Source organism: Ahaetulla prasina, chromosome 4 (assembly GCF_028640845.1).
Source record: "Ahaetulla prasina isolate Xishuangbanna chromosome 4, ASM2864084v1, whole genome shotgun sequence".
Taxonomy (NCBI): domain Eukaryota; kingdom Metazoa; phylum Chordata; class Lepidosauria; order Squamata; family Colubridae; genus Ahaetulla; species Ahaetulla prasina.
The window spans coordinates 73,886,247-73,912,608 of record NC_080542.1 but is presented as its reverse complement, the minus strand read 5'-3'; the positions used below and the strand labels follow the sequence as shown (position 1 = coordinate 73,912,608).

Below are 26,362 nucleotides of genomic sequence, written 5' to 3'. Positions count from 1 at the left end.
AACACATATGGAATGGGAAAGGAAGTTAGATGATCGATATAGCGGTGCCAAGTGACAGCAACATCAGGAAGAAGGATTACGAAAAACCGGAGAAGTACCACAACCTAAAAGAGAAATTGGAGAAGATGTTAAAAAAAAGAACACCTATTTACAGTGGTGGTAGGAGCACTCAGGACCATGACACCTAAGCTGGGAGAGTCCAAAAGACTCCAGGAATGACATCAGCACTCTCTGTCCAGAAGAGTGTGTTGCACAGAACCCTCAAACCCCAAGCTTCCGGTAGAGGAAGATACAAACTCTAAGGGTGACAAGGGAATTCTTTTATATGTATGTGCATGTCTCCTCATTCCTTCCCTCCGTCCCCCACTCCCTCTCTCTCCCCCTCCCTCTGTCTGTCACTCTTTTTCTCTGCATGTGCGCATGAACACTGCTTGTATGTTAATCCCTGTGGAAGTACTAACTACTGATTTATTGAAGTGATGAAATAATATTTTTGAAGTTCTAAATATTAGTTTTATATTTTTAATTAGCATTTATTTAAGTAATATTTTATTAATGTCTGTAAATATCTTTCTAATATTTTGATCCTACAGATTGAAGTTGAAAGCAGACTACCAACACTTACAAAATTAACAGTATGTGTTCCATGTCCTTTATCATTGACTCAAAACTCCTTCATTTTAGAATTAGGTAAATTGCTTATTTTTCTATCATTGTTTGATGAATTAAACGTAGTTTAAACTCTTCACATAAGATTTATGTAATGTTTTCTATTTTTTGTGTATTTATTTACTATGTTTTTTTAAAGATCAAACTGGTTTAAGTAGATAGAGACTCCTGAATTATATCTCCATTTTGCTTTCTTTTTACTTTTTATTTATTTCATATTACATAACAGAATGCAGCATTAATTCATCTGAAAAGAGCCATTGTTTTTATATTCATGCTTCTTCTTCTTGCTGGCAGATATCTGTGAGATCCAGCAGCCAGAATGTGTAGAATAGAATAGAATAGAATAGAATAGAATAGAATAGAATAGAATAGAATAGAATAGAATAGAATAGAATAGAATTTTATTGGCCAAGTGTGATTGGACACACAAGGAATTTGTCTTGGTGCATATGCTCTCAGTGTACATAAAAGAAAAGATACGTTCATCAAGGTACAACATTTACAACACAATTGATGATCAATATATCAATATAAATACAAGTTATAGTCATACAGTCATAAGTGGAAAGAGATTGGTGATGGGAACTATGAAACGATTAATAGTAGTGCAGATTCAGTAAATAGTCTGACAGTGTTGAGGGAATTATTTGTTTAGCAGAGTGATGGCCTTCGGGAAAAAACTGTTCTTGTGTCTAGTTGTTCTGGTGTGCAGTGCTCTATAGCGTCGTTTTGAGGGTAGGAGTTGAAACAGTTTATGTCCAGGATGCGAGGGATCTGCAAATATTTTCACGGCCCTCTTCTTGATTCGTGCAGTATACAGGTCCTCAATGGAAGGCAAGTTGGTAGCAATTATTTTTTCTGCAGTTCTAATTATCCTCTGAAGTCTGTGTTTTTCTTGTTGGGTTGCAGAACCGAACCAGACAGTTATAGAGGTGCAAATGACAGACTCAATAATTCCTCTGTAGAATTGGATCAGCAGCTCCTTGGGCAGTTTGAGCTTACTGAGTTGGCGCAGAAAGAACATTCTTTGTTGTCCTTTTTAATGATGTTTTGATGTTAGCTGTCCATTTGAGATCTTGCGATATGATAGAACCCAGAAATTTGAAGGTTTCTACTGTTGATACTGTGTTGTCAAGTATTGTGAGAGGTGGAAGTATGGAAGGGTTTTTCCTAAAGTCTACCACCATTTCTACGGTTTTGAGTGTGTTCAGTTCCAGATTGTTTTGGTTGCACCACAAGGCTAATCGTTCGACCTCTCGTCTATATGCGGATTCGTCATTGTCTCGAATGAGACCAATCACTGTTGTGTCATCTGCGAACTTCAGTAGCTTAACAAATGGATCATTGGAGATGCAGTCATTGGTATACAGAGAGAAGAGAAGTGGGGAGAGCACACAGCCTTGAGGGGCCTCTGTGCTAATTGTACAGGTATTTGATGTGATCTTGCTTAGCTTCACCTGCTGCTTCCTGTTTGTTAGGAAGCTTGTGATCCACTTACAAGTCTGTTCCGGTACCTGTAGCTGGTTTAGCTTAGTTAGAAGAATGTCTGGAATGATGGTATTGAATGCTGAACTAAAGTCTACAAAAAGGACCCTTGCATAGATCTTTGGAGACTCAAGATGTTGTAGGATGTAGTGCAGAGCCATATTAACAGCATCATCTGTTGATCTATTTGCTCGGTATGCAAATTGAAAGGGATCTAAGAGCGGATTCGTGATGATTTTCAGGTAGGAAAGCACTAGCCTTTCAAAGGTTTTCATGACTACAGATGTTAGAGCAACTGGTCTGTAGTCATTCAGTTCCTTGATGGTGGGCTTCTTCGGCACTGGGATGATGGTAGAGCGTTTGAAGCAAGAAGGAACATAGCCCATCTCTAGTGATTTATTGAAAATATGGGTGAAGATGGGGGCCAATTGGTCAGCACAGACTTTTAAGCAAGAAGGAGTTATCTTGTCTGGGCCTGGAGCTTTTCCTGGCTTTTGTCTGTGAAATAGGTCCTGCACTTCCTTTTCTGTGATCACTAGGGGTTGTGAACCCAATGAAATGGGGTCAGTTGTAGGAGGCTTGGCTGTTGTTGGTGTGTCTGAGATGGGGGTTGTGGAGATAGGTGGCTGTAGTTTCCTTTCAAACCTGCAGTAAAACTCATTCAGGTCATCTGCCAGTTGTTGATTACCTTCAGCCTGGGAAGGAGGTTTGCCATAGCGGTGATATTTTTAAGAGTTTTCCACATGTTTGCTGGTTCATTTGCTGAAAATTGATTCTTTAGCTTTTCAGAGTAGCTTCTTTTGCTGCTCTTATCTCCTTGTTAGTGCATTTCTGGCCTGATTGTACAGTATTTTATCACCTTTTCTGTAGGCTTCCTCTTTGGAATGTCGTAGCTGCTTAAGTTTAGGTGTAAACCAAGGTTTGTTATTACTGTGTATTCGCAAGTTCCTTGTAGGTACACATAGGTCTTCACAGAAGCTGACATATGATGTTACAGTATCTGTGAGTTCATCCAGGTCTGCAGAGGTATCTTTAAAAATATTCCAATCAGTGCAGTCAAAACATGCCTGTAGCTTTAATTCTGATTCCTCCGTCCAGGTTTTCACTGATTTAATTATTGGTTTTATGGCTTTAAGTCTTTGCCTGTAAGCAGGTACAAGGTGAATCATGCAATGATCAGAGTGTCCTACAGCTGCACGTGGTAAAGACTACTTAGATGTGACAAAGTCATATTGCCCAGGGTTCACCACAAGGAGATTGAGCTACACTTTGCCACATCTTTCTACTAAATTTGGTTGATATGATCAGTATTAATCTTTTTCTCCAATGAGTATTCAAGGCAAGAACAAAAATGTAAAAATATACTTCAGGGTACAACTTGAAAGGAAATTGGTACAAAATGTTTTACAGATGATATACTCCATAATTTTAAAGATAAATAAATGCCATGAGACATTTTACCGCCTATGGGACATGTAAAAAAACCTCAAACTATTGGAAATACATACTAGTACAACATTGAAAAGTTTTAGAAATTAAAACTGAAATCAAACCATAAATTTTCTTACTAGGTATAATCTAAGAAAACATCAGCTAGAAATATCATAACTTACTGATGTTTATGGCTGTGAAAATAAACTTGCCCAGCACTGGAAGAAAGATACAATTCTGACATTTTATTGGATTGGGAACTTGGAGAATATGTAGGAATGGTCAAACTGATAGTGTATATATATGTGTGTGTGTGTGTGTCTGTCTGTCTGTCTGTCTGTCTGTCTGTCTGTCTGTATGTGTGTGTGTGTGTGTGTCTTTGGTTATTCGGGTTTTCTCCCGCGTAAAATTGGAAGTGTCCTGGCGACGTTTCAACAACGTCTCATTCGTCATCTTCAGGTGAGTGTTTAAAGCTTCGTGCTTCCAGGACCAATGTGTGATCGCACGAAGCTGTAAACATCAGCCTGAAGATGACGAATGACACTTCGTCGAAATGTCGCCAAGACACTTCCAATTTTACACGGGAGAAAACCCGAATAACCAAAGACCTACATACAAACACCCACGAAAACCTCAGAAAACAAATATATGTGTGTGTGTGTGTGTGTGTGTGTGTGTGTGTGTGTGTGTGTGTGTGTGTTGGCATATTCAGGTCTTTTCCTGTGTAAGGTTGAGAGTATCTTGGCGACGTTTTGACGAGGTATCACTCATCATCTTCAGGCTGATGCTTTTGGCTTCGTGCTTCTGTGAGCAAAGCATGGTCGGAGCTGCTGTCTCTATAAATACTGGTGGGGAGGTGAGGAGTGTTGCTGTGAGTGGGTTGGTTGACTGTGTGGTTGCGTCTTGATTGGTAGATAGAGTGGGTGTTTGCAGATTGGTTGAGGTGGGGAGTGTTGCTGTGAGCAGGTTGGTTGGCTGTGTGGTTGCAGCATCCTGTGTGGGTGTGGTCCTAGTCTTTTGTTCCTGAACTTTGGTGGTGTGGCTCTGAAGTTCTGTGATGTGATGTCTTGAGCAGATGGCTGTGATGCAGCATCCCGGGCCCTGGCCTGGCTCTGAGTGTGAGGTCCTGTTATGTGTTCTTAGCGTGTGTCAGCTTGCTTTGCGTGGGGATTGGAGGGGGGCACAATAGCCAGTGGTACCAGCATTTTCTGGCTTTTGGATCGTGGTTGTGTTTCATCTGTGGGATGGGTTTGGGTTTGAATCTGGTGAGGATGATCGGTGGTGGCGTCGTGTGTTATCCTGGGTCCAGTGTCAATTTTCGTGGCTGGGACTCATTTGTTGACTAAGGCAAGTTTCCAGATGTCTGGTAGGTGGGAGTTGTCATCCCGTTTGTTCATGTTGTGGGGTGTTTCTCTATTTCGATGGCTTCCATAATTATTCTCTTGTTATAGTGTTCAGTTTTGGAGATTAATTTGGTTCTTTCAAAATCAATTTCATGTCCTGTGGTTTTAAGGTGCTGGAAAAGGGAGGAGTTTTTTCTTTTTTTCTGACTGCGTTCTTCTGTTCTGCAATGCATTTATTCTCCTATTAGTTTGTCCAATGTATGTGGCTGGGCAGACTTCGCATGGTATTTCATAGACTCCTTGGTTTTCTAGCTGAATCTTGTCTTTGGGATTTCTTAAGAGGTTGGCTATTTTTTGGTCTGTGTAGAAGGCTGTCTTTATGTTGTGTTTGTGGAGAATTTTGCTGATTTTATCAGTGGTGCCTTTGATGTACGGGAGGAGGGCGATGCCGTTGTCTTGTTCTTTGTCTTGGTTCTTGGGCGTTGTCTCCCTTTGGATTAGGCTGGTAATTGTGTTTGTTTGGTATCCGTTGGAGATTAATACGTTTGTGAGAGTGTGTAATTCAGTTTTCAGGTGGTCTTTGTTGGCTAGGCATTTGGTTCTGGCATGAGAGTCTTGACTACGAAGTTGATCTGTGTAGGGTGGTGATGTGATTGTGCGTTTAAGTAGAGGTTGGTGTGTGTTTTTTTCTGGTAGATGGTGTGTCCTCGGGAGCCGTTTAGTTTTTTGTAGATTAGGACATCCAGAAAGGGGAGTTGGTTGTTAGCTTCTATTTCCATAGTGAATTATATTTTGGGGTGTATGCTGTTGAGATGTGTGAGGAAGTTGTCCAGTTTCTCCTTTCCATGTGGCCAAATTATGAAAGTGTCATCTATGTATCTAAGCCAGAGTTTGTGTTTGAGTTCAGATTTATCTAAAGCATTGGTTTCAAGTATTCCATGTATAGGTTTGCGATGACGGGTGAGAGGGGAGATCCCATGGGTGCTCCTTCTATCTGTTTGTATCTTTGTCCATTATGGATGAAGTATGTGTTGGTTAGGCAGTGGTTGGTTAGAGCTAGGATGTATTTGGGGGGGGTTGTATTTGTTTTGGATAGCTGTCAAGGCTTCTTTAATAGGCACTTTGGTGAAGAGGGATATGACATCAAAGCTCACGAGTAGGTCGCTGGGTTGTAGGTTTTGTTTCTTTACTGTTTCTATGAAGTGGAATGAGTTTTGTATGTGTGAGGTTTAGTTTAGTTTAGTTTTATTAGATTTTTATACCGCCCTTCTCCCGAAGGACTCAGGGCGGTGTACAGCCGAAATAAAATACAGAGTATATACAATTAAAAGAAATTAAAAGAAACTATTAATAAATGGCCGATAATTTAAAAATTTAAAAAATTTACAAATGTTTAAAATCTCTAAAACCCCAATTTAAAATCACTATTTATGCCAGTCCTGCTTGAATAAATAAGTATGTTTTTAGCTCACGACGGAAGGTCCGAAGATCAGGAACTTGACGTAAGCCAGGGGGGAGTTCGTTCCAGAGCGTCGGTGCTCCCACAGAGAAGCCCCTACCCCGGGGAGCCGCCAGCCGACATTGTTTGGCGGACGGCACCCTGAGAAGGCCCTCTCTGTGAGAGCGTACGGGTCGATGGGAGGCATACGGTAACAGCAGGCGGTCTCGTAAGTACCCGGGTCCTAAGCCATGGAGCGCTTTAAAGGTGGTAACCAGGATCTTGAAGCGCACCCGAAAGACCACAGGAAGCCAGTGCAAACTACGGAGCAGAGGTGTTACGTGGGAGCCTCGTGCGGCTCCCATTAGCACTCAGCTGCATTCTGGACTAACTGCAGCCTCCGGGTGCACCTCAAGGGCAGCCCCATGTAGGCGCATTGCAATAATCCAGCGAGACGTAACCAGAGCGTGAGTGACCGTGCATAAGGCATCCCGGTCAAGGAAGGGACGCAACTGGCGAACCAAGCGAACTTGGTAAAAAGCCCTCCTGGTGACGGCTGCCAGATGTTCCTCAAAGGACAGCCGGCCATCCAGGAGGACGCCCAAGTTGCGAACCACCTCCTTTGGGGCCACTAACTCGCCCCCAACAGTCAGCTGCGGATGCAGCTGACTGTACCGGGGTGCCGGAATCCACAGCCACTCCGTCTTGGAGGGATTGAGCTTGAGTCTGTTTCTCCCCATCCAGACCCGTACGGCTTCCAGGCACCGGGACAGCACTTCGACCGCTTCGTTGGGGTGGTCCGGGGTGGAAAAGTACAGCTGAGTATCATCAGCGTACAGATGATAACTCACCCCGAACCCACTGATGACCTCGCCCAGCGGCTTCATGTAGATGTTGAACAGGGTAGGCGAGAGAATCGACCCCTGGGGTACCCCACAAGTGAGGCCCCTCGAGGACGATCTCTGCCCCCCTGTCAACACCGACTGCGACAGGTCAGAGGGATAGGAGGAGAACCACCGATAAACGGTGCCTCCCACTCCCAATCCCTCCAACCGGCGCAGCAGGATACCATGGTCGATGGTATCAAAAGCCGCTGAAAGATCTAATAGGACCAAGGCAGAGGAACAGCCCCTGTCCCTGGCCCTCCAGAGGTCATCCACCAACGCGACCAAAGCCGTCTCCGTGCTATAACCGGGCCGGAAGCCGGACTGGAACGGGTCTAGATAGACAGCTTCCTCCAGGTGCCGGGGAAGCTGCCATGCAACCACACTCTCTACAACCTTCGCTAAAAAGCGAAGGTTGGAGACTGGACGATAATTTCCCAAAATAGCTGGGTCCAGGGAAGGCTTCTTCAGGAGAGGTCTCACCACCGCCTCCTTCAAGGCGGCGGGGAAAACCCCTTCAGCTAAAGAAGCATTTATAATCCCCTGGAACCAGCCTCGTGTCACTTCCTGAGCAGCCAGTACTAACCAGGAAGGACACGGGTCCAGTAAACACGTGGTCGCATGCAACCTCCCCAGCAACCTGTCCACGTCCTCGGGAGCCACAGAATCAAACTCATCCCAAATAACCTCAACAAGACGAGTCTCTGTCACCTCAGCTGAATCATCGCAATCATGGTCCAAACCATCACGAAGCTGAACGATTTTATCGTATAGATAACCGTTAAACTCCTCGGCTCGACCCTGAGGTGATGGATTCTGCATAGGGCTGAAGTTGTTTGGCAAGGAATTTGGCGAGATTTTGTAGAGGTGAGCCTATGGAGCTGACTATGGGTCTCAGTGGTGTTCCTTCTTTGTGTATTTTGGGGAGACCATAAAACTTGGGGTATCTGGATGATTTCTCTCTGGGGATGATTCTTTGCTTGATCTCTTCAGCCTCTGGGGAAGGTTTTTATTTTGGATTTGGTGTTTTTTTCCAGGTAGGTGGTGGGGTCTGTGTTTAGAGGTTTGTAAGTGGGGTCTAGGAGTTGATTGGATAGTTTGGATTGATAGTCAGATGTGTTCATCACCACTGTGGCGTTGCCTTTGTTTGCTGGGAGAATGATTATATTATTGTATTTCCTCAAGTCGGTGAGTGCTTTTTGTTCTTTGTGTAAGTTCCTTCTGGGTGGGTCGCTGGAGCAGAGGACATTGGTGACTTCAAGTCTGATTTTATTGGCCTCATCTGGGTTGATTTTGGTTAGGCTAGCTTCAACTCCACATATGATGTTTTCAGTGGGGATGTGTTTGATGGCGACTGCAAAGTTGAATCCTTTGGAGAGAACGTTGGCTTCTGCTATGGTAAGGGTCATGTCTGATATGTTGTGTACTGTTTGTTTCATGAGTTGCTGTGGAAGGGGGTTGGGCTTCTGGTGTTTTTCTAGTCTGTGGTGTTTGTTGGTGTGTGTGTCCGTCTTGTGGGAGGTTTCTGTTCCGGCTCTCCAGAGGGCTAGTTGCTTGGATTTGTCCCAGAGTGCTGGGTGGATTTTGTTGCTGAGTTTGAGGTGCAGAGTGAGTAGGTCCTTGTTGGTTTGGTCTAGTAGAAATCTTTTTCTGTGGAGTTCGTTTCTGATCAGGGCTAATTCTGTTCTTTTCAGGATCCTTTCGGTGGCTGGGGTTTTGGAATGGAATTTTAGTTGGAAGGATGTGGGGATCACATTCTTGTCTTGGCAGTTGCGTAGGAATGTGAGGTCACATAAGATGGTAGCTCTTTGCACTTCGAGTTTTTCATATGTCCTGGTCAGTCAGAAGGTTTCCTCAATGTATTTGTACCCGTGAATGTACAATATATTTGTATCCGTGAAAACCTACGAAAACAAATGTGTGTGTGTGTGTGTGTGTGTGTGTGTGTGTGTGTGTGTGTGTGTTTTTGTAGGTTTTCACGGGTAAAGGTATGTAGGTCTTGGCATATTCGGGTCTTTTCCCATGTAAAGTTGAGAGTATCCTGGCGACGTTTTGACGAGGTCTCACTCATGATCTTCGGGCTGGTGCTTTTGGCTTTATGCTTGTGCGAGCAAACTGTGGTCGGCGCTGCCATCTCTATAAATACTAGTGGGGAGGTGTGGAGTGTTGGCTTTGTTGCTGTGAGCGGGTTAGTTGGCTGTGGGGTTGCATCTTGATTGGTGGATGGAGTGGGTGTTTGCAGATTGGTCGGCTGTTTTGAAGGAACCAAATTAATCTCCAAAACTAAATACTATAACAAGAGAATAATTATGGAAGCCATCGAAATAGAGAAACACCCCCACAACATGAACAAATGGGACAACATCTCCCGCCTACCAGACATCTAGAAACTAGCCTTAGTCAACAAATGAGTCCCAGCCACGAAAATTGACACCGGACTAGGATAAACACACAACTCCACCACCAATCATCCTCACCAGATTCAAACCCAAACCCATCCCACAGACAAAACACAACTACTATCCAGCAGCCAGACCATTTTTTTTTAAATTTACATTTATATCCCGCCCTTCTCCGAAGACTCAGGGCGGCTTACATTTTGTAAGGCAATAGTCTCATTCTATTTGTATATTTATATGCAAAGTCAATTTATTGCTCCCCCCAACAATCTGGGTCCTCATTTTACCTACCTTATAAAGGATAGAAGGCTGAGTCAACCTTGGGCCTGGTGGGACTAGAACCTGCACTAATTGCAGGCAGCTGTGTTTAATAACAGGCTTCTTACAGCCTGAGCCACATCGCGGCCCCATGCTAGCACCACTGGCTACTGCGCCCCCCTCCAATCCCCACACAAAGCAAGCTGACACACGCTAAGAACACATGACAAGACCTTGGACTTGGAGCCAAACCAAAACCCGGGATGCTGCATCACAGCCATCTGCTAAAGACATCACATCACAGATCTCCAGAGGCCACAACACCAAAACTCAGGGACAAAAGACTAGGGCCACACCCACACAGGATGCTACAAAACAACTGACCAATCTGCAAATTCTCACTCCATCTACCAATCAAGATGCAACCACAAAGCCAACCAATCTGCTCACAGCAACACTCCCCACCTCCCCATTAGTATTTATAGAGAGACAGCAGCTCTGACCACGCTTTATTCGCACAAACACGAAGCCAAAAGCACCAGCCTGAAGATGAGTGAGACCTCATCAAAACGTCACCAGGATACTCTCAACCTTACATGGGAAAAGACCCGAACATGCCAAGACACACACACACACACACACACACACACACACACACACACTCAAAAATAAATAACTTGGAGAATATGTAGGAATGGACAAACTGAAAATAAATAAATATAAATAAATAAATAAATATATATATATATATATATATATATGTATATGTATGTATATATATATATATATATGTAGGTCTTTGGTTATTCGGGTTTTCTCCTGCGTAAAATTGGAAGTGTCTTGGCGATGTTTCGACGAAGTCTCATTCGTCATCTTCAGGCTTCAGCTTCGTGCTTCTGGGAGCATCGAAATGTCGCCAAGAAACTTCCAATTTTACATGGGAGAAAACCTGAATAACCAAAGACCTACATACAAACACCGCGAAAACCTCAGAAAACAGATATATAGATATATAGATATATTCACACAGACATTTAACCAAATTTAAACAAGAATGGTTCCCATACATAAAAAAAATATATAGCATGGCAAATTTAAATATTTATAAATTGGTGTCTACGGGGGCCTAAAGTTTATAAATATTGTAAGTTAGCTGAAGCACAAAAAGGAGAAACCAAATAGCTTGTTTTTCTTTTTTTTTGTTGTTGTTGCCTGTTTTACTTTGCTTTACTAGTTTCTTTTTTCAATATGCACAAACGATATTATGTAACAATACAGTGGGGACTTGGGTATTAAGTTCATTTTAAGGCAGAAACTTTATTGTATAATAAGTAGAGCCAGTTTGGTGTAGTGGATAAAGTGCTAGCCAAGAGACTATGAGTTTAGTCTCATTTTGTACATGAAAGCTGTCTGAGTGAATTTGAGCCAATCACTGCTCTCAGTCCAACCCAACTCAGTGGGTTGTTGTGGAGAAAATAGGAGAAGAGTCTTATGTAAGTCTGTTGCATTTAATTACTTACAAAACTAATAAAGGTAAGATTTAAAAGAATCTACTAAATTAATAAAACAAATAAAATATTTTGTTGTACTGTGCAGTTGCTTCTTAATGTGATATTTGGTTTTGGATATAAAAGCTAAACAACAACAACACTTTAAATTATAGTTAATATTGATATAGTATCTTTTCTTTTTTCTCCAGATAGTCCTTGACTCTATGAATAGTTATTTAATAATGGTTCAAAGTTAAACAGCCTTAGAAAAGGTGCTTTGTGGTCTGTGCTGCCCTTCTTATCATCCCTGGTCAGGTAACTTCATTTTGGTGTTTGGCAACTAGCTTGCATTTACAACTAGTTTTGCCAAACCCTCCATGGCTTTCAGTTGCCATATGCAACCTTCTATGCCAGCCTTTCCTGAAAGTCAGAAGCTGACAGGAAATATTGAAAGCAAAGGGAAGCTCAAACCATTTGGTGGGCTCCAAGAACATTTGAGAACAGAAGGACTGCATGCTAGGAAGATTTCAGTTCTGCACAGAGTTAAAACTCTCTGGCAATTAGCTCTTTCCCTCCATCCAGGAAGATCACTTAATGATTGCAATGTGGAATGCTAGGTTTTCGATTGTTGAGGGATTCAATCATGTGGCTTGACAGTCACTTTGCTCAGTGAGTTGCCTTGCAGGAAAATGGGTGCAAACAAATTTAATTAACAAATATATAAAAAAATAAAAGCAATTGAGATTCAGGTTCCAATTATGTAAGTCAAGGACTACCTGTATCTTTAAAATTTATAATACAGTATCTATACTGTTAATCTTTAGTCAACACTGCATATCTACACTGTATTGAAATAATATAATACATTACATATAATATAATATATTGCCTACAAACTATGTAATATAATAAATTAAAAATAAAACTAAAATATAAATAGACACATGACTAACATTAATTCGAAAATGAGTTAACAGTTAAAAGCTTGGTGAAAGTGATGCACTGAGAAAGTGGGACCAAATTCAGTGTGTTTATTGCATTGCTTCAGAGCAACACAAGAATTTTTTTTCTACATGATAGAAATTGAGAACTCTTTTAGTGAGATCTATCCTTAAACAACCAAACAGATTTGTAATAACTTGTCAGATGGAGCTGGGAGAGGTGAATTTTCCATTTTTCTGTTAACCAGGAATCTGCAATTGCCAACCAGGTCAGTCCATCTCAGAATAAAGCCTGGGCAATACATATTTTAAAAGCAACTGACATGACAGTGAAGAGCAGAACATGCTGGAGGGCCACCATTTCTGTCTTTTTGTCTTCCATAATTATACTGAAACCTGAAAGGAAAGAAAGCTAGCCATCAGTTGACCTCCTGTCCCCGCAGTGGCCAAATTGCAGTATTCTATTATATAAATCCCTCTGATTACTGTTCAGGTTTTATTTCAGCCTGTTTTTATTTCCCGTTTATTTCCCGTTTACCTGATCGGTCTTTTAATATAAGACTACAATAAATGTTTCCTCTAATTTCCAACATGTCATATGTGGAATAAGTTTGTTTGGTGCAGCTATGACTACAAGACATGTAGTAGCAATATGTTAAAATGTTTACTTATTTATTGGTTAAAGTATAGAAACTAGAAAGTAAAATAGTATTTTATGTGCACAGTTAAAAATTGTGCTTTCAATTAATTTTACTCCTGGCAGCTGCCCTCTGCAATATTCTTGGCAGGGTATTTAGAAGAGTCTTGCCAGTTGCTTTTTTCTAGAATTAAAAGGGCGTGTCTGTTCCAAAATCACCAGCTGGTTTTCTGCCTAAGGAAGGACTAGAGTTCACAGTCTTTATATTTTTTTTGATATTTTAATGAAATAATAATTAAAATAACAATAAAAGCATTATATATAAAAAGCATCATAGACAGACTGCTCTTTTTCATTTTTCCAATTTTTCTCTGGATGTATTCTGACTTTATTAAACTATAATTATTTACTGACAATCTATTTCTTTTTTAAAAAAGTTTTTTATTTTATAGACAAACATACATTTAAAACATCAGTATTCCTTCTTTGTGACATCTCGGTGTTTTTTTTCCTGTCTCAATCCTTTTATTGTTTTTTCTTTCTTCACCTCAATTTAAACTATTACCATTTTTCCACAAATACATTATTATCATTTTCTTACATAATTATCCATTGCTTATCTGTACCTTTCTTCTAACCAATGATAAAATTTATCCCCTATCTTAAAAAATATTCTGAATCCTTTCTTTAATCATCAAAGTTAATCTGTTCATTTCTGCACAATCTAAAAATTTTCTAACTGACAATCTATTTCTGAAAGCATGATTTGGGTCATGTTTTCAGAAATACTTCCTTATCATATTCCTCAGTGCATCCAACAGTGATAAAGCTGCTAATATATTGCTTTCGTTGGAAAAGATGGGATATATTCAGAGATGTAGCTGCCTTGAAAATAGCCCAATTTGAACTATATTGCCCAGTCAAATATAAGCACAGAGAATGTTTTATTTCCCGTTTATTTCCCGTTTACCTGATCGGTCTTTTAATATAAGACTACAATAAATGTTTCCTCTAATTTCCAACATGTCATATGTGGAATAAGTTTGTTTGGTGCAGCTATGACTACAAGACATGTAGTAGCAATATGTTAAAATGTTTACTTATTTATTGGTTAAAGTATAGAAACTAGAAAGTAAAATAGTATTTTATGTGCACAGTTAAAAATTGTGCTTTCAATTAATTTTACTCCTGGCAGCTGCCCTCTGCAATATTCTTGGCAGGGTATTTAGAAGAGTCTTGCCAGTTGCTTTTTTCTAGAATTAAAAGGGCGTGTCTGTTCCAAAATCACCAGCTGGTTTTCTGCCTAAGGAAGGACTAGAGTTCACAGTCTTTATATTTTTTTTGATATTTTAATGAAATAATAATTAAAATAACAATAAAAGCATTATATATAAAAAGCATCATAGACAGACTGCTCTTTTTCATTTTTCCAATTTTTCTCTGGATGTATTCTGACTTTATTAAACTATAATTATTTACTGACAATCTATTTCTTTTTTAAAAAAGTTTTTTATTTTATAGACAAACATACATTTAAAACATCAGTATTCCTTCTTTGTGACATCTCGGTGTTTTTTTTCCTGTCTCAATCCTTTTATTGTTTTTTCTTTCTTCACCTCAATTTAAACTATTACCATTTTTCCACAAATACATTATTATCATTTTCTTACATAATTATCCATTGCTTATCTGTACCTTTCTTCTAACCAATGATAAAATTTATCCCCTATCTTAAAAAATATTCTGAATCCTTTCTTTAATCATCAAAGTTAATCTGTTCATTTCTGCACAATCTAAAAATTTTCTAACTGACAATCTATTTCTGAAAGCATGATTTGGGTCATGTTTTCAGAAATACTTCCTTATCATATTCCTCAGTGCATCCAACAGTGATAAAGCTGCTAATATATTGCTTTCGTTGGAAAAGATGGGATATATTCAGAGATGTAGCTGCCTTGAAAATAGCCCAATTTGAACTATATTGCCCAGTCAAATATAAGCACAGAGAATGTTTTATTTCATTTTCTATTTTGCTATATATCCGTTTTCTGATGATTTTTATGTCATAAAATGTTTTATAAAATTTGCCAGATTTCAATTATTTCAACTATTTTTTGGAGGGATGAGGCAGATTAATTAAACCCTATTTGGAGAGAAACATTCTTTTTAGTTTGGAGCCTCTGAGATCTTGTCTGGCATGTCTCTAGATGGATCTGATCCAAAGTATAAGGCTATGATGGGTCTGCTGTCCCTCACTATTACAGTTAAGCCAAGGCAGTGAGGTAGCTTCAGTGCTCTGCATTTCTTAAAGTTGTTGTTATTTTGGTGTCTTATAATGATTTTGAATGAAGTTTGATAACTTTCACTAATTTCAGTTTTTTTTTATTATATACTGCTTTTTTACATGAAAAAGACATGTAAATAGCATCACATGCCTTTTTCATTATAGGATAAAGAATGAATGAGTAGTGAGTTGGGACTGAACTGATAGAATAGAATAGAATAGAATTTTTATTGGCCAGTGTGATTGGACACACAAGGAATTTATGATTTCATAGACAAATTTCTCAGTCCCTCTTTCCAATTTACCTTTTCATTGTTCTCCTTGCATTCACAGAATCTTCTGTATCTAAAACAGTTGTACTTTCTGCTTTTCGAAAAGGGAACTACCTACCAGCAGATTTGGAAGGTAGCGTTATAGCATCATACAATACAGCCACAGGTAAGTTATTAGAATATGTAAATAAATGATAAAAATAATTATAATAGTTTATTTGAAAATAATTCTATATATAATATCTTATGTCTTAATATCTTTGTAGAAACAACTGTTAACTATAAAATAAAACATTGAAGGATAATGTACCATCTCAATTTTACCTTGGTCTTTCTTTCTGTGGGGATGAGTACTAATGCACATAGGGGACTGAAACCATGTGATCTTTTTATGACCTAAAAACGGCTTTGTATTTTATGTAGGTGTTAGAAGCATTATTGAAAATGCAATGCAGCATAATTTTCTCTTTCTCTTTTAAATTACACATTAAAAAACCAAGGATCAGGCTTACAATGTATTATTGCCTATCCCTAGAATTGAGGCATTTTGATTTAATGTGTGTGTGTGTGTGTGCGCGCGCGCACACACACACACACACACACACACACACATTTTGTGTTAAATTTATATTTATTGACAAAGAAATAAAGGGAGACTAGTATAGATCTCTTTCAAGCTATTTAGCTCTCATCACCTAGCCATACCCTTCTGTATTAACCTCTAACGGCTCCTGGATTGGGGCTGAAAGGCAAAAGGTATATGGGAGGCAGTATGCTCCTTCCCATATTTGGGTACACCAGGTTGCTTTCATAGGGAAAAAACACACCAACTTAATCTTTCCCTGGTACAGCTGACAAAGCAAGGAGGACTTGTGGCTTAGAGGTTAATATATCTGGCTAATATGCAAGCAAGCCCAGGTTCGAATTCCAGAAGGGTAGGTTAGCTGATGAGCACTAAATAGCTTGAAATATATCTATACTAGTCTCCCTTTATTTAATACAAAATAGTTTGTTGTGAAAGTGACTGCCTGTGGGAGTTCCTGGATTGGGGCTGAAAGGTAAAAGGGAAGCAGTATGCTCCCTCCCACATTTGGGTAGACCAATATATATATATATATTAAGTGGGTTATCATATATATATGATTTATTTCAGGTGCACAAAGGATTGCCCAATGTAAATTCCGATTACCTTTGCGGCTGGTTTGTTTTCCTGCTCAGCCTTCAAAAACAGCAAGCCAGAAGTTAACTATTGATACCAACAAACCTACTGTCAGCCTTATTACTCTTTTTTCAGGTAAAAATTCAAACAATAGCCTTTTTAATAAGAAAATGCCTGCAATAAAGAAGGAAGTTTGGAAGAAATTATGCAAACTGTGTTTCTTCTTTTTCATGTAGACTTTGCTGATCAAATTGATGAAGATCAACTTAATGTTTTAGGATTTCAGTTACTAGCTGGCTCCAGAATCACTTTACTTGCTTCGAAAACTTCTCGTGAGTATCTGATTATTGAATTTGTATTGGATTATACAGGAACTATTCCTAAGACCTAGATTTTAATTACCGTATATACTCGAATATAAGCCGATCCGAGTATAAGCCGAGGTCCCCAATTTTACCCCAAAAACTGGGGTAAACTGGGGACTCGAGTATAAGCCGAGGGTGGGAAATGAGGCACCTACCGGTTGAAACCCTCCTCCCTCAGCTGAGAAGGCTGGCGGCTCCCCCGCCCCGCCCTCTCACTGCACCGGCAGGGCTTCAGTCCGGTAAAATGTGAAAAAAAGAAAAAAAAAAACCTCGAGTATAAGCCGTATATACTCGAGTATAAGCCGAGGGGCTTAAAAAAAAACAAAACTCGAGTATAAGCCGTATAGACCCGAGTATAAGCCGAGGGGACGTTTTTCAGCACAAAAAATGTGCTGAAAAACTCGGCTTATACTCGAGTATATACGGTAATTAGTTAATTTTAGAATTTTGTTTGATTAATATATATTATAACAAATCCATATAACACTAGAACACTATAAAATCATTATTATGTAAAGTATGCTTTTGCATGAAAAAAGAATGCTTGAATTCTGAGTCCCATTCAGTTGGTATTCATAAATTATTGTATTCCATAGATGGAACTGTGATCATATCCAGGGTGAAGAAAGGCCAGCATGTTTAATAGTCATATTAATAATGTTCCTATGCATGTGTAGAAATATTTACTGTAACAATCACTGTTTCTATGCCTAATTTTTACACACACACACACACACACACACACCAGTACATACATACACACAAACATATATACATATGCACCCACACACACACACACATCCACACATACATGATTATTATTCAATGTGTGCCATCATAGCCAACTTGCATCAAAAATCTGGAAATATGTCAAAATTTCTTGCAACCAAAATTGCTTGAACATTTTCTCGTCAAAACCCATTTCCTTTCTATTCTATTTACACATTTATTATCATATTCTACAGTTATTCTAGTTTTTGCATCCTTTTCTTCTATTTACTTCTGTTCTAGAATAGCTCGCTTTACTACTATTGGGCAAACTGGCCATCTTCTCTAGCACCCTTATTAAAAAAGGAACCAACAACAATCCAACACAACAACTAAAGTTGGATGTACTTCATTGCATTAAAGCTTGCAAAGGATCCTCCATTCTAGGACGAGATTTTAAGTTGGGTTAATTTACTGAGTGGAATCTAATGGACAATGCTGGTAAAATTCATAAAAATTCATAAAAAATCTAGTTATGGAGAAAATGATTTCACTGTGCACAGAAAATGAAACAAGGTTCATAATATGTCTGATTAATGTAATGTTCATAAGAGACACCTAAAGTGCCACAGGACAAAAATGAAAAGTGAGGCTAACTAATCCCCATATTGGAATTTATCATGCGCAATAAAGGTAGCAAAGCATAATTACTTCTCTGCTCTCATTGCATCTGGAAATAGCTGATCAGTGGCCCTGTTTTGGATGACCAGATCCTTCCTGGTTAAGGACAGGCTGGGGAGCCCTTGCAGGATTGCACAAGGAATATTCTTGGCATCTGTCAGAAAAAGTTGCTTGATGATTGAGTAGATCAATCTACTCAATCTACTTGGTAGATCCTTTAGAGAAGAGAGATGGACTTGAGCCTTGTTATATGGGGTTTGAGCCTTATTATCTGGAGTTCAAGATAGTTACTCTTAATGAAGTGGATAGAGTCCTTTGGTTGTGGGCTCAGCTATCTGAATTCTAGATCCATGCCCCTGCTGGTTGGTTAAGGCATTCCAGGAGGTAGTTTGTTGTTAGGTCCAAGTAATGACTAATCTCTCTTCAGTCATACAGTTCTTGTCTATGACCTTTGGAAGGCTCAAGAAGGGGATGGTGCAACCATTCTGGCATTTCTGGACCTTTTAATGGCTTTCAATACCATCAACCATGATATTCTTCTGGACTGGCTTTGAGGGTTGGAAGTGGGAGGCACTGTGTTATAATGGTTCTCCTTCAGGCTCTGTGGCTGATTTCAGTTGGTTTTGATGGATGCCTCAGGGCTCAAGTTTTTTGCCTCTCCTTTTAACATTTACTATCAGTATACAATGTGGTATGATCAATATGCTGTTGATATTGTTATATATTTCTACACCTAGCCAGACAGGTGATCTTGTGATGGTACTGATCAAATGGAAGTTGTAAGGGTTCAGATGGGGAGGTGATGGCTTTGACTCAACCCGGCAAGACAGCGTGGCTTTGGGTTTGTGGCTATATCTCCTGCTCCAGATGATATTTCATCTTTGAAGCTGGATAAATTATTTGTAACACTCCTCAAGGCTGGGTACAATTTGCAGGTCTTCCTAGACTCATGGCTTCTGCTCAAGAAGTAGGTGGAGGCCATGAGTAAAGGGGCTTTTGTACAGATTTGTCTGCCAGTTGCCATCTGTTCTAAATTGGAAGGCCTTGCTTATAGTGACACATGTCTTGTTACTTCCCTTTTGAATTATTGCAACAGACTCTATCTGGGGCTGCCCTTGAAGATTACCTGAAATTTACAAGTTATCCAAATGCAGTGGCATGCACACAGTGATGGATGTCCATGTAACATCTCTGTTGTGTGAGTTTCACTGGCTCCTGGTTTCTTTCCAGATGCAATTCAAGATACTGATAATTACCTTTAAAGCCTGTATGACACAGGACCAAGTTATTTGTATCTCCCTAAGGACTTATAGCCATCCTGCCAGATCAAATAGGATGAGTATATTACTGGTCCCTTCCCTTAAACATTGCCATCTTATGGAATCTAGAAGAGTGTCGTTTCCACAGCAGCCCTACCATATGGAAGACTCCTCTCTCTGAGGTTTGGCAGGCCCCCATCCTCCTAGCCTTTTGAAAAGCATTTAAGACTGTAGTTTCCCCCAAGCATTGGAATTGGGTGAGGTTGACAAGAAGACTTACTAGTGGACTTGTTAGTTAAAGTTTAACAGTGGTCCTGGTTTAAATGATTGTGCTTTTAATAGATATATGTATGTATTAATGATACAGTGATGTTGTTTTAACTGTTGATTGGGAATTGACCAGAATTTGATATAAGATGGGTAAAAGTAAGTAAGGTAAAAGAGTCCATGCAGTTTTTCTTTGCTAGCCATTACTAATGGGTTATATACTATCTCCATTTCGAGGCCACCTATCTGAAGATGTTTCTGCAATCATGTGGCTAGCATGACATCACGGAATGTTGTTACCTTCCCACTTGAAGTGATTCCTATTTATTAACTCGCATTTACATTCTTTTGAACTGCTAGGTTGTCAGGAACTATGACGAAAGTGGGAGTTCACCCTATCATGTGCTGCCAGGTCTTGAACCCAGGCTGTCAGCTTTCCAGCCAACAAGCCAGCATCTTAACTGTTGAGCCACTGTGCTGTTCAGTGATGGTAGTTAATATAAGTGTTTTCAATAAACAAATAAATAATTTGGTTTGGTAATGTGACTGCTAAAACAAATTGTAAATACAGTCTGCCGTATAACGCTGATTGCTGTTTGATAAGTACTATCAATTGGATATGCAATCTAGTTGGCAATATTTTCACTGTCACTTTTTTCAATTTTTTTCAACATTATAAAATGTGGTTTGTAATATTAGGTTAATTATTTTTAAAAATTTCTCATGTATACAGCCTTTTCCACTGTCCTTTTTTAAAATTTGAGACATGCAGTTCCATGAAAGATTTAGCAATACAAATATTCAAATATTGTCTATTCTATTTATATAGATTTTAGAGATGCTGTATACAACAATCTAGATTTTTGTGACATGAGCTTTTTATTATTGCCTCTGATGGAAAGAAAACTTAGTAACATTCAATATAAATCCTCTAAGGGGAAACATTTGGGGAAGAGGTTAGGTAGGAATTCTCACAGTATCAGTTAGTTTACTTGTATAAACTACATTTCTATTTGTGTTTGGTTGTATGATCATTTTTTTGCATTGTCCTTTTAATATTTAAGTTTACAGTATTCATAAAGCAAAATAAGAACATTACATATTAAAATGTTGGGAATGCTTAAGATTTTAAAACATTAATAAATAACAAAAGATACTTGTGCAAGTGAGGTAAATTTAGAACTAGTTATTTGTTTTACAGAGCTGGAAATTTAAATGATGAACATATCTGAATGAGATTTTAGCTGATGTAAATCTTTGTTGATTCATTAATGGAAAGAAAGTGATATTATCCCATCAGATGTTTTTGCTAGCTAAAGAATGCTGTAATCATTTATTTTATTATTATTTATTTATTATTTTATTAGATTTTTATACCGCCCTTCTCCCGAAGGACTCAGGGCGGTATACAGCCAAAAGATAAAAAACCCAATATATATACAATTAAAACAAAAAATTTAAAACAAAGCATATTACAAAATGGCCGACATATAAAAATTTAAAATTTAAAAACCCTAAAATAATAATAAAACCCCAATTAAAAATTTAATAAAACTATTAAGCCAGTCCCGCTTGAATAAATAAGTGTGTTTTTAGCTCACGGCGAAAGGTCCGAAGATCAGGCACTTGGCGTAGGCCAGGGGAAAGTTCGTTCCAGAGTGTAGGAGCTCCAACAGAGCTAAACTAAAACTAAAAGTAAAACATTTAGTTTTAATAGTGTTTGATATCCCCGCCAATTATTTTTTCACCAGTTTGATTTATTTATTCCCAAATCTAATATGATGCATACAGTCTTAATATAAGCTTCCGCACAGTATATCTGATGGACAAATAGACGAATGCATTACAGTCTGTGATTTTGATTCTGCTCCACTATATAATCCATAAGCTATAATTCTGTTTACACTAATTTAGGAGTAAGTCCCCATACTGCTTTACATCTTTGGCAAATAAATACAAATGTAAATGTAAATATATATGTAAATGTATATGTAAACATATACGTACGTTCACACACACACACGCACACGCACAAACAGAGAGAGAGAGAGAAAGATACCCTGAGAATTCTAGGGCTGTTGGTAGCAGTATATGGTATATGGAAAGGTATTTTCCCTATATATATATTTTATATTGGATATATCCAGATATCAATCATATAGTTATTTTTCAAATATTCATTTTAAAAACACTTTTAAAATGTTTTGATATTTTTTTCCTCGCATAAAAAATTTGTTTGAACTACAAATACATATATTTCATTATACATGTGCATTCTTCATTTTGTTTTACTTTGAAGATCTGCAATGAAAAAAGTAGATACAATTCTAGTTTTGTCTTGGATTATACTCTCTTATTCCCCATAATGTAATTTGTGATATTAAATAATTCTGAGTCTTCAGCTTCCTTTTGTGTGGCATTGGTCTGATATAGTTTAAAACCACTGTGGTAACCATAGGCCTGTCCCTGATGATCAAAAGCCCCGTTCACACAGATGTTAGTATGATGGAATTAGTTTATACATGAAAGCTGTTTTGAGAGGTCCTTGGTGTCTCTGAGCTTGCTTGTTTTCTTGTAGATGTTTCATTGCCCTAACTAGGTAGCTAACATCATCAGTGCATGATGTGGAAGATGAAGATTGAGCTTGACTGAGTATGAGTAGAGCCCATATTACAAATTATATTGTGGTGTTGCAATAATTTTTCTGTTTCCACTGAAGACAATTCCAATTGGTGTTGGACTGGGGATGGATCTTGGACATTAAGCTTGACTACCCCATTCCTCCTCTTTCTACACAATTTCTACACAAAGCTAAACTAAGCTAAACTAAGCTAAACTAAACTAAACTAAACTAAGATTGTCAATATGGGATCAAGTAGCATCAATACACCTCAATTGTATATTTTTACTTTTGATTGACCAAGTGATGTGAATGATATCAGAGTCTTGTTCTGGTGCTATTTTTGGGTCTTTTGGCTATAAATGAAATTAATCGATTGATCCAGTGTCTGGATGCAAAAGAACAAGTTCAGGATCAAGCTTGGCAGTGCAAAGTAGCTCTGTATTCATAGGCTCCCCATACCTGGAAATTCCATCTTGAATGGGTTAGACATCTTCAAATGGAACATGTGCACAGTATGGGTTTCCCCCAGTGGTGGGTTCTAACCGGTGTTACCACTGGTTTGCTTTGCACATGTGCTTTGCACGCGATTGGCAGGTGCTTGCTCGGTTTGCTCGCACACGTGCAACCGCATTGACTGGCTGAACGGCTGAGGCATTGCAATCCGCTCTGCTGTGCCTTTCAGCTGGGCTAAAAACTAAGGAATAATGGTAGGGTTATAATGCAAGGGTGGGTGGGAGGGTCCAGATGACAGTCAGAGTGAATCAGTTCGCTGTAACTTCAATATCTCCGCTAACGGCTCTCCCGAACTGTGGAGAACTGGTAGCAACCCACCACTGGTTTCCTCCACCCCTCAACTTGCATGTCTTATCTTGTAGCTGTGGCCAGGAAGTCTTTTGAACAAATTTATCTGATATATATCAGTTTAATCTATTCTTGGATCAAAATCATTCATGTCTTAGTCATTTCTCAACTAAATTACTGCAATGTGCTTTATTTGGGGTTGTCTTGAAATTCACTTGGAAGCTTCAGCTGGTCCAGAACGTAGTAATCTGTGCAATTATGGGCATACCATGATACTTCATGTAATACTTCTGCTGAACAAGCTACACTCATCACAATAGGCTTGCTGGTTTTCACCTGTAAAACCTTTTATGGCATAGAACTTTGTTACTTAAGAAACCATTGATCTGATTTCTATTCATCCTGTAACAATGGACAGTTGGCATGCTTTTGATTGAATGATTGGTCTCATTCGAGACAATGACGAATCCGCATATAGACGAAAGGTCGAACGACTAGCCTTGTGGTGTAACCAAAACAATCTGGAACTGAACACACTCAAAACCATAGAAATGGTGGTAGACTTTAGGAGAAACCCTTCCATACTTCCACCTCTCACAATTAGAGACAACACAGTATCAACAGTAGAAACTTTTAAATTTCTAGGTTCTATCATATCGCAAGATCTAAAACGGACAACTAACATCAAAAACATCATCAAAAAAAGACAACAACGAATGTTCTTTCTGCGCCAACTCAGTAAGCTCAAACTGCCCAAGGAGCTGCTGATTCAGTTCTACAGAGGAATTATTGAGTTTGTCATTTGCACCTCTATAACTGTCTGGTTCGGTTCTGCAACCCAACAAGAAAGACACAAACTTCAGAGGATAATTAGAACTGCAGAAAAAATAATTGCTACCAACCTGCCTTCCGTTGAGGACCTGTATACTTCACGAATCAAGAAGAGGGCCGTGAAAATATTTACATCCAGGACATAAACTGTTTCAACTCCTACCCTCAAAATGACGCTATAGAGCACTGCACACTAGAACAACTAGACACAAGAACAGTTTTCTCCTGAAGGCCATCACTCTGCTAAACAAATAATTCCCTCAACACTGTCAAACTATTTACTAAATCTGCACTACTATTAATCTTCTCATCGTTCCCATCACCAATCTCTTTCCACTTATGACTGTATGACTGTAACTTTGTTGCTGGCAATCCTTATGATTTATATTGTTATATTGACCATCAATTGTGTTGTAAAAGTTGTACCTTGATGAACGTATCTTTTCTTTTATGTACACTGAGAGCATATGCACCAAGACAAATTCCTTGTGTGTCCAATCCACTTGGCCAATAAAAAATTCTATTCTATTCTTTTCTATTCTATTTTGGTCCCAACTATTAAATGATATTATTTGATGGAACTCAGGAGGCATGTCTTTTCTATGGTAGTACTTGCCCTTAGGAACAGCATCCTGCAGTGACTTGAATAGATCTGATCCTGTTCCCTTATTGATGAATCTTAAAGACTCTTTCACCAATGTTGGTCTAAAAAATGATATAAGCTCATGGTGGAGGAAAGGATTGGGGTTATTGTGTCTACTGGGACACTTTCCTCTCTTTTTTTAAAAAAAGTTTTTTTTGTTTTTTTTTAATTGAAAGAGTTTTAAAAAACAAAAACATTTTTCCCCCTTTTTTCCCCCTCCCTCCCAAAAAAAAAAAAAACACCCTTCCCCCCTCCCTCCCCCCCCCCCCCGGCTTCCCGGGTCAATCACAAGGTATTGTTATACATAAACCAAACATAGAATAAAATTTCCCTTCCAATCCAAATAGCCACATCCAAAGCTTTTCATCTCCCAAACCCCTCCCCATTACATAAAATAACTTTCTAATTATTCAAAGGCAATCTGATATTTCTTAATCTGATATCTGTTTTGTAGATAATCAATCCATTTTTTCCATTCAATTAAATATCTTTCCTGTGTATTGTCTTTTAAAAACGCTGAGATTTTAGCCATCTCAGCCAAATTAATAACTTTCAATATCCATTCTTCTATTGTAGGTATCTCTTCTTTCTTCCAGTATTGTCCAATCAACAGTCTTGCTGCTGTTATTAAATTCAGAATCAATTTAGTCTCAATCCCTGTACAATCCGTTATAATTCCCAAAAGGAAAAATTGTGGCAGGAACTTTATCTTCTTCTTCAGTACATTTTGAATAATCCACCAAATTCTTATCCAAAAGACCTTAATTTTCTTGCAAGTCCACCAAATATGAAAATATGTAGCATCATCACAATCACACCTCCAACATTTCGCTTGGATATTAGGATACATACATGATAATTTTTTGGGATCTAAGTGCCATCTATAAAACATCTTATAAAAATTTTCCCTTAAATTCTGTGCTTGTGTAAACTTAACATTTCTAACCCAAATTTTCTCCCATGTTTCCAACATTATTGGTTCCTGAATATTCTGTGCCCATTTTATCATACAATCCTTTACCAAATCCTTTTCCGAATCTATTTCAAGCAACACATTATACAATTTCTTTATATGCTCCTGGGTCTGATTTCTAATTTGCTTCATTAAATTTTCCTCCCTTTGCATTATACCAATTTTTTGATCTTCTTTCCATCTAGCACTTATTTGCCCATATTGAAACCAAGTATAATTCCTCCCTTCTTCATTTAATACCTGTAATGATTTTAATTGCAATCTACCTCCTTCAGCATACAAAAGTTCTTTATAAGTAATCATTTCCTGTTTCTGTTCTATATGTCTGGGGCTTGCCCATATATTCTCTATTGCATGCCTAGGGCTCGCCCATATAGGAATCTTGTATTCTAATTTATAGGAATATTTTTTCCAGACCAGCAAAAGAGCACTTCTCAACACATGATTCTTAAAAGCCCTATCCACTTTTTTTTCATAAAATAAATACGCATGCCATCCATATAACAAGTCATAACCTT

General features: G+C 38.6%; 1 protein-coding gene across 13 annotated transcripts in view; it reads left to right on the top strand.

Annotated features, from left to right (window-relative positions):
• Positions 1-26,362, top strand: part of BBS9 (Bardet-Biedl syndrome 9) — a 531,293-nt gene that overhangs the window by 144,416 nt on the left and 360,515 nt on the right. For all 13 annotated transcript variants that reach the window (XR_009155158.1, XR_009155160.1, XR_009155159.1 and 10 more), the window contains exons 13-16: positions 594-690; positions 15,596-15,700; positions 16,688-16,828; positions 16,930-17,025. Coding sequence is in view for 8 of the 13 variants with exons in the window: in XM_058183859.1 (XP_058039842.1) it covers positions 594-690; positions 15,596-15,700; positions 16,688-16,828; positions 16,930-17,025 (439 nt within the window). In the remaining 5 variants the exon portion in view is untranslated. The remainder of the gene's footprint in view (positions 1-593; positions 691-15,595; positions 15,701-16,687; positions 16,829-16,929; positions 17,026-26,362) is intronic.